Below are 12,886 nucleotides of genomic sequence, written 5' to 3' on the forward strand. Positions count from 1 at the left end.
TTTAAAACTAGTAATTAAATCTAAAACAGTTTAACTATAGATGACAATACAAAATAAAAACAGGCTATAGCTTGCCAACAACTAAAGGTAGATGACCATACTAGGGACCATGGGGACTTGTGTTATTAGCTTCTAATATGCTGTTTATTCAGAGTCAATAAATTATCATTGAGCTCAAATTCAGTTGGGAGAAATGTATTAAATATTGACTTACAGTCCGTTTGAGTCAGAAACGGACCGATGAATTGCAAATATGGCTTACAACAGGCAACTGTGGCACCACTTGTCATCCCTTTAAGTCGTGACTATGACACTACGACGGACGAGGAACCGACAGGTCTCCCTGAATAGATTTTGAGATGTCCCCGCCATGACTGGCTGTTCCGTTTCTGCGGTTTCACCCCGCCGCGACAGATAACAACTTTTGCGTTTTCAATGATGATAGTTTCTTAAACAACTTTTTGGTGGAGTCCGGAAAATTTTCAAATATAAGAAAGCTGTTGGGTATTAGTAAATGATAAACATGTGTACTATTTATATTTATGTGGCAATTTTGTACAATGATAAAATTTGCAATTCATCGGTCCGTTTCTAACTCAAACGGACTATAGTTGAACTTGAAATGGGTCAGCGAGACCTTGTCGTTGTGCGTTATGGCAGTCATTTGATAGTTTGGACAGGAATGGTTTATTTACACGCTGTAATAATGTTGTGTACGGCGTTGAAGAACAAACAGAAAGGTTTTTGATAAGTTTAAACAACCATGCTTTCAGTTTGTTTTGGGTTGGGTGGGGTAGCCTAATGGTTAAAGCGTTGGCTCGTCACGCCGAAGACCCGGGTTCGAATCCCCACATGGGCACAATGTGTGAAGCCCATTTCTGGTGTCCCCCGCCGTGATGTTGCTGGAATATTGCAAAAGCGGCGTAAAACCAAACTCAGTCAGTCAGTTTGCTTTGTTCTTGTTTGTTGTTTAACGCCGCACTCAGCAATGTTCCAGCTACATAGTGGTGGTCTGTGAATAATCGAGTCTGGACCAGACAATCCAGTGATCAACAGCATGAGCAATATTCTACGTCATTTGGATACGATGACATGTGTCAACCAAGTCATCGAGCCTGACCACCCGACCCCGTTAGTCGCCTTTTACGACGAACATGGGTTACTGAAGAACAATTCTAACCTCATCGTCACTGGTCAAGTATCTATTCTGTCCTTGCATCCTTATAAGGAGTATGAATTTAGGAAACAGACACACCTACGGCTCTGATAAACCTGGGGCTGTAATTAAAGAGAAACCAAAATTTGAACCGAGAGCGCCACTAACACGCCCCACTCAGCAATGTCTGTTTGACCAACCATGTCTCGAGACAAAAACACACCAAGATATTAATAAAAATACATTTTATTGTGAAAAGTTCTCCACTAAAACAACCAAACCCTGTGTTTAGACATTGTTAGATCCAACGAAATAACGTTAAGAATAAATTCGTAATTAGAAGATTACACGTATGGAAATCATTACAGTGTGCAGTTACACGATGATTACGACTCCATCAATTCTTTCAACAAAATATTTATCTGTAGCGTATTACATTGTATGCGTTATGTACTTGTGAATCAGATAGACCCGAAATCCATCAATTTATAAACATGTTGTGTGATGAATATAAATCCGACCTTTTTTAAAATATATAATGCGTATGTGCATATTGTACCTGTCAATCAAATATATCTGAGATCTGCAACCTCCCTCCCCAATTAAAAAGACACGCTATGTGATGATCATATCCAATGCCCGTGTGCTTCACGTCCGGTGTCAGTACTTTGGGGGATAGGCTGCAGGGGCAACCGGGTAGGGTGGGGCTGTTGGGGGTCCCGGGTAGGCGAGGGGAGGGTATTGTGGCATCTGTTGGTTACCGTAGGCGCCCTGATCTGCAAATAATCAATTTTATACAGGTTTCAGATCAGACTATTTTTAAATTATATTAATGTTATTGCTTCGTTCATCTTCATTTCAGTCAGGGGATATAACCTTAATTTCTGAAACATTTGAATCAAGCTTAATTTGGATTTCTTTATGTGACAGATACAAGTTTGAAGTTCCATGTTCATTATACTTTAATGTTGGTATTATGCGGGAGCATTGGATGCCCAGTCGTCTAAGTGAGTGAGAAAGTTAATATTTAACGTCACATCTGCAATATCTCAGCCATATCCTGACGAGAACAATTTATACAATAAAAAATGAAAACATTTTGAAGAGTAAAACCTGTCGACGATGGACAGTAAAATACTAGAGTATCCCAGATATGAATATAAAGCTAGCAAGTAAAACTAAATATTTTAATTAAAGAAACAATACCTTATAAAACACGAGCTATAGATCGCCAACAACTGAAGGCAGATCACCATACTAGGAAACATGGGGACTCACATTACTTTTGCTACCTGCATGCACCCTAGTTGGATTTACACCATCCCTTCAGCCGCTGGCAATGGTAGGAATATTAAGCCGAAATTTAAAATAACAAAAATGCTGCGATTAAAAAGAATGGTTGAGCAAAATTGAATTTGAAGGATTCTGGGACTTACGTACCCTCTCAGGAGGACAATAATTTTACGATACTTTAACCCCCTTTGAGGATACAGCCACTAACAATCGCAGGTGCTAATTTATCTTACCATTTATAAAATAGCATTTATCTATTTACAAAACATATAGTTATCCAATAGTCTTTGATCGTGGAGTCGAATCCCAGTTCGCCTTGCTATGGTTTCCATGTTCCAACACCAAACCTTGCTTGTTGGTCTCACCAAAGAGGTAAAAATTCTGAAATGGGTATCACTTCATGATTTTCTCACTCACTCACTCACTCATTCACTCACTGGCCCACCCACACACTCACCGACTCACCCACTCACTCAACCCACTCACTCACTCACTCACTCACCCCACCCACACACACACACTCACTCACTCACTCACTCGCTCACCCACACACCCACTCACCGACTCACCCACTCACTCACTCACTCACCCACCCACTCACCGACTCACTCACTCAATCAATCACTCATCCACCCACCCACTCACCGACTCACTCACTCACTTTTAGTTATATGACTGCGTGACAACTACACGGGAAAGCAAAGTGGTGTAAAGGTTGGCGACGTTACACGATGTAGATGACACAATGAGTATGGTGCCAGCAAACCAACAAACATTAGCATAGCAAATCTGGGATTCGAACCCATGGTTTTCTGACGCCAATTTCTACACAACAAATTCCCAGCCTCCATGGAATGTTTAACAAAGGAACATAGATACGTTGAAAGTATCCATACTTGCGGTGTTCGCAACCACTGCAACGTTAGGTGGTTGAGCCGTATGCATCACATCAGTCCGTCTCTGGATATTTCCTCTGTGAGCTTGTCGACAGCATGCTCCTATGCAACTCAGGACAACTGCCAGGCATGCGCAGATGATACCAATGCCGGCTCTGAAATGGCAATAATAACGAATAATAAAAAGTGAGTGAGTGAGTATGGTTTTGCGACGCTTTTAGCAATATTCCAGCAATATCACGTCGAGGGACACCAAACAATGAAAATGACCTTTACACATTGTACCCATGCAGGACATCGAACCCAGGTATTCGGTGGGAGTAGAGAACACTTTAACTACTAGGCTACTCAACCGCTGATAGTAAAAATGATGATGACGATGATGATGATGATGATGATGATGATGATGATGAGCATAAAAACACGACACGTTCAAAGGGTGTCACATTTACCCCGGGACCGATCAAAGGATGTGTAACCTATCTAAATGGAACTTTTTCTCCCCGGGAAGTATAGACAATATGCATATTTAACCCCCTGTCTAATTTAGTCGCTTGACATTAATTTCAAGTGATCTCAGTGGATGTTTGGAGTGAGTGAGTGAGTTGGGATTTACGTCGCTTTTAGCAATATTCCAGCAATATCACGGCGGGGGACACCAGAAATGGGCTTCACACATTGTACCAATGTTGGGAATCGAACCCAGATCTTCGGCGTGACGAGCGAAGGGTTTAACCACTAGGCTACCCCACCACCCCGGATGTTTGCTGTGAGGTGTGACAGCATTGCATGCATAATCTTCACTGTACACATAAAGTAAATCAAACCTGATATGTTTAGATATAAATGACATCATATATCCTGTTTCACAAGAAACAGTGTGTCACTGTCGCATGATGCGTTTCTGTTTTATTGCGATGACCTGTCCGGTCAAGCTTGTTTACACTAGCTACTGATATTGAGGTAGGGCACATTATGCACTAAGTCTTTAAAGTTAAAGCTTTGTCGCCCAGGAAGTACTTTTCATGTAAAAGAGGCATTTTGGCCACCAAATACCCGTTCTTGCCGATTCGATCCGTGATATACCAAAAGACGTTTAACGATCATACTGACTGGCTGAAAACTAGTAAACTGTGTAAGAAGTCATCCATGTTAAATTGCAGCACTGTAACCCCAGCATTGAATCCCTAGCATTGAATTCCCAGCATTGTATCCCCAGCATTGTATCCCCAGCATTGTATTCCCAGCATTGTATCCCCATTGTATTCCAGCATTGTATTCCAAGCATTGTATCCCCAGCATTGAATAGACTAGGGCCGATTGTGGATAAAAGTAATGCAAGAGGCATATTTTAGTAGGATTTGGTATCCAGGCTTTTTTATCTATTTAAAGGGTCTGATCACGAAAACATAGGATACCAAGCTGAAAAAAGTGTTTTTGACCCTCAAAATAGAAAAACAAAATGGCCGCCAAAATCGCTCAAAATAGTGGTAGGTGTGCATAGTATTTTCGCCTAAGACTGCATCTCTATTTTTTTAATTTTGGAAACTTGACCTTTTATGACATTTAAAGAATGCTGATCATGAAGAAAAAGGATTCCAAGCTGAAAGTAGTGGTAGGTGTGCACGGTATGTCATCACCTGTGACTGTACATCTATTTTTTAAATATTTTTATACTGACCTTTTTAGATATTTTAAAGGGTGCTTATCACGAAAAAATAGAATACCAACTGAAATACAAAATTCATTAATTATGAACCTCAAAATTGAAAAAAAACAATATGGCCGCAAAAATAGCTGATTTTGTGCTGATTATTTCATTGTTACCTTGACGGTATTGAGGCAGTGAGGAAACAAATAGTATTAAAAGTTATACCAATACACAACTACATATTTTTTAATCATTTCGGATGAAAACAATAATAATCAATGAAACTTTAACAAACTATTCTCAATCAACCTGAACCATACCAAAGTCATAACAATAATGTCACTCACACTTGATTCTCATATACATTAGAATTCCAATTTCCCATGTTATACACAACCATAATATTCAAAGATTCATTGAATAAGCATCTTTGTGACTTGCCGCACGTGGCAATACAAGGCAGATTTGATCTCTTGCATTTGCAGCGCATTGTCTGACATGAGCATCTAATAAGTGCAAGACAGGCTTCAGGAATCGGATCCAAAGACATCAACTGGGGTTGTTGACCTTTGTTTGCTCGTGTCCAACCCATCTCTGTGAATCTGAGAAGTGATGGAATAGCTTCCCAGGCTTTCCTCAAGATCATGATTTGGTAATGGACACGCTGGAAGTGGTGGCATAGGGCATCACTTGTTTGTGGCATCAACTCAGGGTTAATAATAATTATAATCCCCAGCACTGAATCCCCAGAATTATATCCCCAGTAATGTACCCCCAGCACTGCATCCCCATCTTTGTATCCCCAGTATAGTATCCCCAGCATCGTATCCCCGATATTGTATCCGCAGCATTGTATCCCCGGCATTGAATCCTCAGGATTCTTTACCCAATTGGCGAGTCAATACTGAAGCATACGACACTGACAGATCGTAATACAACTGAAATACCCTTTCAAAGGATTGTTAAACACACACGCACGCACATACATACTCACACGCACACACATAAATGTTGATCATTACTTACCCATTACTCAAACAACAGTAAACAAAATACGCGTCCTCACAACATCCGAAAATACAGGTGATTGACTCGTCCGCCCCGTAGCAAGTTTCAGACAGTGCACCTGAAGAACAAAGTATAATGAAGTCCATATGTCCTGAAAATCTCCCTCGTTAGTATGTCATGGTGGATCTCTCACTGAATCAAAGTGTACTTTATTACAGGTAAAATCGGAATATTGACATCCTCATGACTTGTAATCTCTTGCCTTAGTATGTCATGTTGGTTCTCATCACTGAATCAAAGTGTACTTATTACAGGTAAATTCAGAATAATGACATCATTATGTCCTGAAATCTCCCTCGTTAATCTCTCTAGTAAGTATTTTATGCTGGATCTTTCACTGAATCAAAGTGTACTTTATCACAGGTCAAATCAGAATAATGACATCCTTATGACTTGTAATCTCTCTCGTTAGTATGTCATATTGATTCTCTCACTGAATCAAAGTGTACTTATTACAGGTAAAATCAGAATATTGACATCCTCATGACTTCTAATCCCTCTAGTAAGTATGTTATGCTGGATCTTTCACTGAATCAAAGAGTACTTTATTACAGGTAAAATCAAAATAATGACATCCTCATGACTTGTAATCTCTCTAGTTACAATTCTATGCTGGATCTTTAACTGAATCAAAGTGTACTTTATTACAGATGAAATCAGAATAATGACATCCTAATGACTTGTAATCTCTCTAGATGCAATTTGAAGCTGGATCTTTTGCTGATTCAAAGTGTACTTTATTACAGGTACAATCAGAATAATGACATCCTAATGACTTGTAATCTCTCTAGTTACAATTCTATGCTGGATCTTTCACTGTTTCAAAGTGTACTTTATTACAGGTGAAATCAGAATAATGACATCCTAATGACTTCTAATCTCTCTAGTTACAATTTTAAGCTGGATCTTTCACAGAATCAAAGTGTACTTTACTACAGGTAAAATCAGAATATTGACATCCTTATGTCCTGAAATCTCTCTCGTTACTATGTTATGTTGGATCTTTCACTGAATCAGGGTATACTTTATTACAGGTAAAATCAGAATAATGACATCCTTATGACTTGTAATCTCTCTCGTTAGTATGTTATGCTGGATCTATCACAGAATCAAAGTGTACTTTATTACAGGTAAAATCAGAATAATGACATCCTTATGACTTGTAATCTCTCTCGTTACTATGTTATGCTGGACCTTTCACTGAATCAAAGTGTACTTTATTACAGGAAAATTCCAAAATAATAACATCCTCATGACTTGTAATCTCTCTAGTTACAATTCTATGCTGGATCTTTCACTGAATCAAAGTGTACTTATTACAGGTAAAAGTCAGAATATTGACATCCTTATGTCCTGAAAACTCTCTCGTTAGTATGTCATGTTGGATCTTTCACTGAATCAAAGTGTACTTTATTACAGGTGAAATCAGAATAATGACATCCTCATGACTTCTAATCTCTCTAGTTACAATTTTATGCTGGATCTTTCACTGAATCAAAGTGTACTTTAGTACAGGTAAAATCAGAATAATGACATCCTCATGACTTGTAATCTCTCTTGTTTGTATGTCATGCTTGATCTCTCACTGAATCAAAGAGTATCTTACTGCAGGTAAAAGTCAGAATATTGACATCCTTATGTTCTGCAATCTCCCTCGTTATTATGTCACGTTGGATCTTTCACTGAATCAAAGTGTTCTTCAATACAGGTAAAATCAGAATTATGTTATGTCCTGCAATCTCCCTCGTTAGTATTCCATGCTTGATCCCTCAATGAATCAAAGTTTATTTTATTACAGGTAAAATCAGACATATTTTCATCAAATCGGCAAAGTTTCAATTAAACCAGACGATGTAATGATACTTTGATATAACGGTAAATTGTAAATGAGAGCTATCTTGTGTCAGTAAATACCCGAAATGTCATAGTCTGGATTAGGTCTTGCTTGTCAAACATGTACATGGCAAATTACACGCAAACCCAGTAATACACCTTCATGAAAGTATACAATTACAATTATGAAGTTGTTAAACATTTCATTTACCGTTTATACCGTGAAATGAGCAGATAAATAGCGTTTTGACATACCTGTAACGCAGCTAAGTAAAATCCATGAGGGCAACAGAATATTCGCGGCCATTTTGAACACCGACGGTAGACCAAGTGAGTCAGTTTGCTGATAACACGGCCCTTATATGTTCTGATTGTTTGTCGTATCAGTGTTACCATGGAGGGAAAGATACCGCAAGGAAAGACGGGACTGCATATTTCGAATCTTTGACAAAATGCAATTCGGAAAATATTGCGTAATGTTGACCTTTCAAGCTTTCTATTTTAGTGTTCAGTTCATAGCTGTGTTTTGTTAAAGCAGTTTTTTACAAGATAATTTGACAAAACTAGGACAAAAGAAAAACCCATATGTATAACAGTAAATATTGCGTAACACAGGCTTAGTTAATCGTCACATACGACCTACGCAGTATACTGTCAGGGGGAAATGTAAGCCTACGTGCCGTTAATCTTTATCGATAAGATAAAGCGCACCCACAACCAATCACCCACCTACCATACAATGAAAAACGTTTATATCCGACATTATTTAGTGACGATTTCAAATAAACGACAAGTTACATTCACGTTCTTCTATCCTAATAATATATTGCACTTGTAAATTTTCAGCAAAGAGCATTGTTTTAAGGACGACAGGGGCGGTGGAGTAGTGTTATGGTTAAAGCGTTCGCTTGTCACGCTGAAGACCCTAGTTCGATTCCCCACATGGGTGCACTGTATGAAGCCCATTTCTGGTGTCCACCGCCGTGATGTTGCTAGAATATTGCTAAAACGGCGTAAAACCTCACTCACTCATTCAATCACTCACTCACTCACTCAATGATAATAGATTTATTTACATGTGTTTGTTTGTTTAACTTGGTGCTCCGTAATATTCCAGCTATATGACGGGGACCAAGCAATCCATTGATAGAGTGAGTGAGTATTGCTTTATGCCGCTTTTAACAATATTATGATTATTAACTTATATCGAATAGCGATGATACCAGCTTGTCGCCTTCTCCGTTTACACAATGATGACATAGGTAAGATCCACCTACAATATCCATGAAAGTGTGTAAACTGTGCAGCACTGGTTGGGCGACATTCAACCAGCCAGACAGGGTTCGTGTTTTCCTGCATTGCTTATCACCGTGTCTAAGCTTTTTTAAATCCACTTCAATCAAACGGGGGAAGATTGTCTCGAAGATCATAAGTGTTATCCTCGAGAAGCTTCGTGATAACCGAAGCAAAAGACGATTTATGTCCACTTACATAGACTAGGGTAAACAGTAAATAATATGACGTCGGTACAAGGCCGATACATGATCTGATATTGTCTGTATGAAATGTATGCAGTTACTGATAAATGTATGGACAGTTATTATTAAAATGTCTTCTAAGCAGTGCCGGTTAACAAATGTATGTGCGTTTATAGTAGTGCAGTGGCAAGGGGTGAAAATAGATACTTGGGGGACTAAAGCATGAAACGTTGCAAAGTGCTGGGGAATATCAACAAATATACTCTTTAAAAAAGTAGGGGAACTTCATTTTTAATTTACGATTGAAAAATTGGGAGATATATCGGAGTTATTCAATGTTGATATGATAATAATGAATGTTTTGAGAGTACATCACCACTTGCACTTCCTTATGACCATAGTTGTTTGTACAGTAATCGCTCGTGAAAGATGATTGGTGTATGACGTGAAATTTGCATGTGTACGATTTTAGAAACAAACACTTACAACTTTGTGATGCAAGATAATTTTCAAAATTAATGGTCTTCAGTGATTTATCGAAATTCTTGAAAACCGTCAAAATCAAGAATGGCCCCCATGCGTGGGTCTGCTGCGTTGTGCACGTGCATCACATCCGTTGTGTTTAAGGGTGGTGATAAAGAGAAATGGTGGTGTGTTCATAAGATGTCTGTCTTGGAAAAGTTTCTTAACGCTTATACTTCCTATCTCAATTGAAATTTTAGGTCCCCCTACTTTTTAAAGATATATGTGAAGTATATGTGTACGTTTATGGAGGAGGACTTAAGCGTATGATTACCAAGGCTAATGTTTCTCATTTCTTTATATAAATTTGACTGTCAATTTCTTCGGTGCATTGAGGCCTGTGCGTCCTTACTGTCCCAAGCTAAACTCTTCCTATTCAGTTACCACCATATCTGATACTGATGCGCTTGTTCAGTCCCTTCTATCTGTATTATTTTTCCAGGATAAAGTGTTCATGTGTGTAAAAGGTTCAAGATTATTCTATAATAAATTCTCTCTGAAAATTTTAAACCTCATACTTGCCAAAAATGGGAAACATTATTTGATTGTATAGATTTTGATTGGCATATGATGTTTGATATTTGCAGAAAGAATTTAAGAGATGCATTTCAAATAAGAACCCATTACTGAATCTCATAATCTTTATTTAACCGAAACATATTGATGTTGATCACGATATTGATATTTAATGTATTATACCTCTTTTCAGCCCACAAAGTGTACATATATTCTTCTGTATGCTTGTATTCAACGTTTTGGGAACAATAAAAAAAGCGTGCACGTGTGTGGATACAATGACAGTAGGTACACATTATTGCCGATAGGGGCGGTGTGGTAGCCAAGTGGTTATTAAAGCGTCCGCTCGTCGGCCCGGGCTCAGCCTATATGCTTATATGTGGGTACAATGTGTGAGGCCCAGTGATGGAGTCCCCTACCGTGATATTGCTGGAATTTTGCAAAAAGAGGCGTAAAACTAAAACTCACTCACTGACTGCCGATAAGCATTGGGACGCAAGGAGAACAATCAGTTCGTTGGGGTGTTTGTTAACGTAGTAGCGACATTATCACAGGTAGGTCATGAAGTCCTGGAATAAGTGAGTGAGTTTAGTTGTATGCCGCTTTTAGCACTATTCCAGCAATTTCACGGCGGAGGGACACCAGAAATGGGCTTCACACATCGTACCCATGTGAGGAATCGAACCCGGGTCTTCGGCGTGACGAGCGAACGCTTTAACCACTAGGCTACCCTACCGCCCCTGGAATAAGTACTTTACCGATCACCCCAGTGGAATCATGGACACCAGAAATGGGTTTTACACATTGTATCAATGTGAAGAATCGAACCCGGGTCTACGGTGTGACGAGCGGACGCTTTAACCATTAGGCTACCCCATCGACCCCTACCTACATCAAGCAATCAGCTGATATCACGTGTGCTCTGCGTGATGAGTGTGTATGTAACCCCTAGAGTTACGTACTGTATTTATTTGAACGAAAGATGCAATGTACAAATTTAACTCACTCACTCCTTGTATGTTTTTGTTTGTTTGTTTCTTTCTTTCTTTCTTTAACTAGACATATCCTCCAGCAATCCAGATTTCGATCGTAGGAGTGCGACGAAAAGCATGAGGAACATTGTTATAGAAAATAAAGTCAATTCTATAAAGTTTGGTTTGTTTGTTGTTTAACGCCGCACTTAGCAATATTCCATCTATATGGTGGCGGCCTGTAAAAATCTGAAAGAATATCTCCAATCTTGAGTTGGACATTATGATTAAGGCGAGGTTGAACAACATATGACTGTTTTCAAAATGTATTCGGCGAAGCCTTCCACAACAGCTCCAGTGAACACATTGAAAATATAATTAAAAATTTATAATTTAAAAAAATGTAAAATTGTGTTTGAAGTTTTACTATCGCTTGTTTTCAGAAAATATAACAAAAAACATATTTAGGGGTTATCCTGAACTCAAGATCAACCCCACACAAGGAAAACCATTCCAGGGATCAAAGGTCAGATGTGTGATGCTTGAAGTACATGGTTAGATTCAGCTGTACTACAATATTGATCATTTGGGACTGTGCTGTGAAAATGTACACGATTCTCAAATTGTCTAGGACCCGTGAAGATCCGGGTTGGAATTGGTTTTCAGTAACCCATGCTTGTCGTAAGAGGCGACTAATGGGATCGGGTAGTCAGGCTCGATGACTTGGTTGACACGTCAACAGTTCCCAATTGCTTACATCGAAGCTCACGCTGTTGAACACTGGATTGTCTGGTCGAGACACGGTTATTTACAGACCGCCGCCATATAGCTGTAAGTTTGCTGAGTGTGGCGTAAATCTAAAGTCAAATTGCCTGTACATAGGGGTATCCGACGTTAAACCCAATTTCACCTCACCTCACCTCACCTCGCCTCACATAGGGGTATCAGTTGTCTGAAACGCATGTAAAATATATTATCAGTAGCAAAAACCGGATGCAAGCCGCTTCCAGGTTTATTCAAAGAGCATCCGCCTCAATTAACACACGGAAATTGGTTAGTGAGTGAGTGAGTATGGTTTTACGACGCTTTCAGCAATGTTCCAGCAATTTCACGGTGGGGGAAATTAGAAAAATTTACATCATCGTCAGTGTGTCTACATTATATGAGCGATGTTTGTTTGGGGGTTGCGGACACTGTTTTAATTCAAACATTCATTCAATGCAAGCCTTCTCTAGTTTCATTCAAACAAGGAAAAGCAGCCTCCATACACACACATTTTCCAAAATCAAGACATGCTTTGTTCATTTTTTCTAAAAAACGCAAATAACATCAAGATTTATCAACAACATTCTGGTGTCACCCGCCTTGATAATGCTGGAATATTGACAAAAAGGCGTACAATAATAGTGACTGACACCTGTGGTGAGGAGAGCGTTGACGTTGCGCCTTCTGTCGAGTAGTTTCAGGAACATCTTGATCTAAGTTGTACAGTATGTTTAATA

General features: G+C 39.0%; 1 protein-coding gene across 1 annotated transcript; it reads right to left on the bottom strand.

Moving 5' to 3' along the window:
* Positions 1-1,386: 1,386 nt before the first annotated feature.
* LOC124265524 lies at positions 1,387-8,218 on the bottom strand. Its single transcript, XM_046700310.1, has 4 exons — positions 8,153-8,218; positions 6,023-6,122; positions 3,346-3,500; positions 1,387-1,932 (listed from the first exon to the last, which is right to left on the bottom strand). The coding sequence occupies exons 1-4, from the start codon at positions 8,202-8,204 to the stop codon at positions 1,817-1,819; spliced, it is 423 nt and encodes a 140-aa protein (XP_046556266.1). The 5' UTR covers positions 8,205-8,218; the 3' UTR covers positions 1,387-1,816.
* Between the last annotated feature and the right edge of the window lie 4,668 nt (positions 8,219-12,886).

This window comes from Haliotis rubra, unplaced genomic scaffold (assembly GCF_003918875.1).
Source record: "Haliotis rubra isolate DU_JTF1 unplaced genomic scaffold, ASM391887v1 Scf981, whole genome shotgun sequence".
NCBI classification, from domain to species: Eukaryota; Metazoa; Mollusca; class Gastropoda; order Lepetellida; family Haliotidae; genus Haliotis; species Haliotis rubra.

Excerpts from the sequence above, each read along its gene's own strand:
- LOC124265524 (XM_046700310.1), bottom strand. The coding sequence starts at position 8,204 with ATGGCCGCGAATATTCTGTTGCCCTCATGGATTTTACTTAGCTGCGTT. Across the intron at positions 3,501-6,022 it reads TACTGTTGTTTGAGTAATGG|AGCCGGCATTGGTATCATCT; the intron begins GTAAGTAATGAT and ends TTGCCATTTCAG. Across the intron at positions 1,933-3,345 it reads AGTGGTTGCGAACACCGCAA|ATCAGGGCGCCTACGGTAAC; the intron begins GTATGGATACTT and ends GATTATTTGCAG.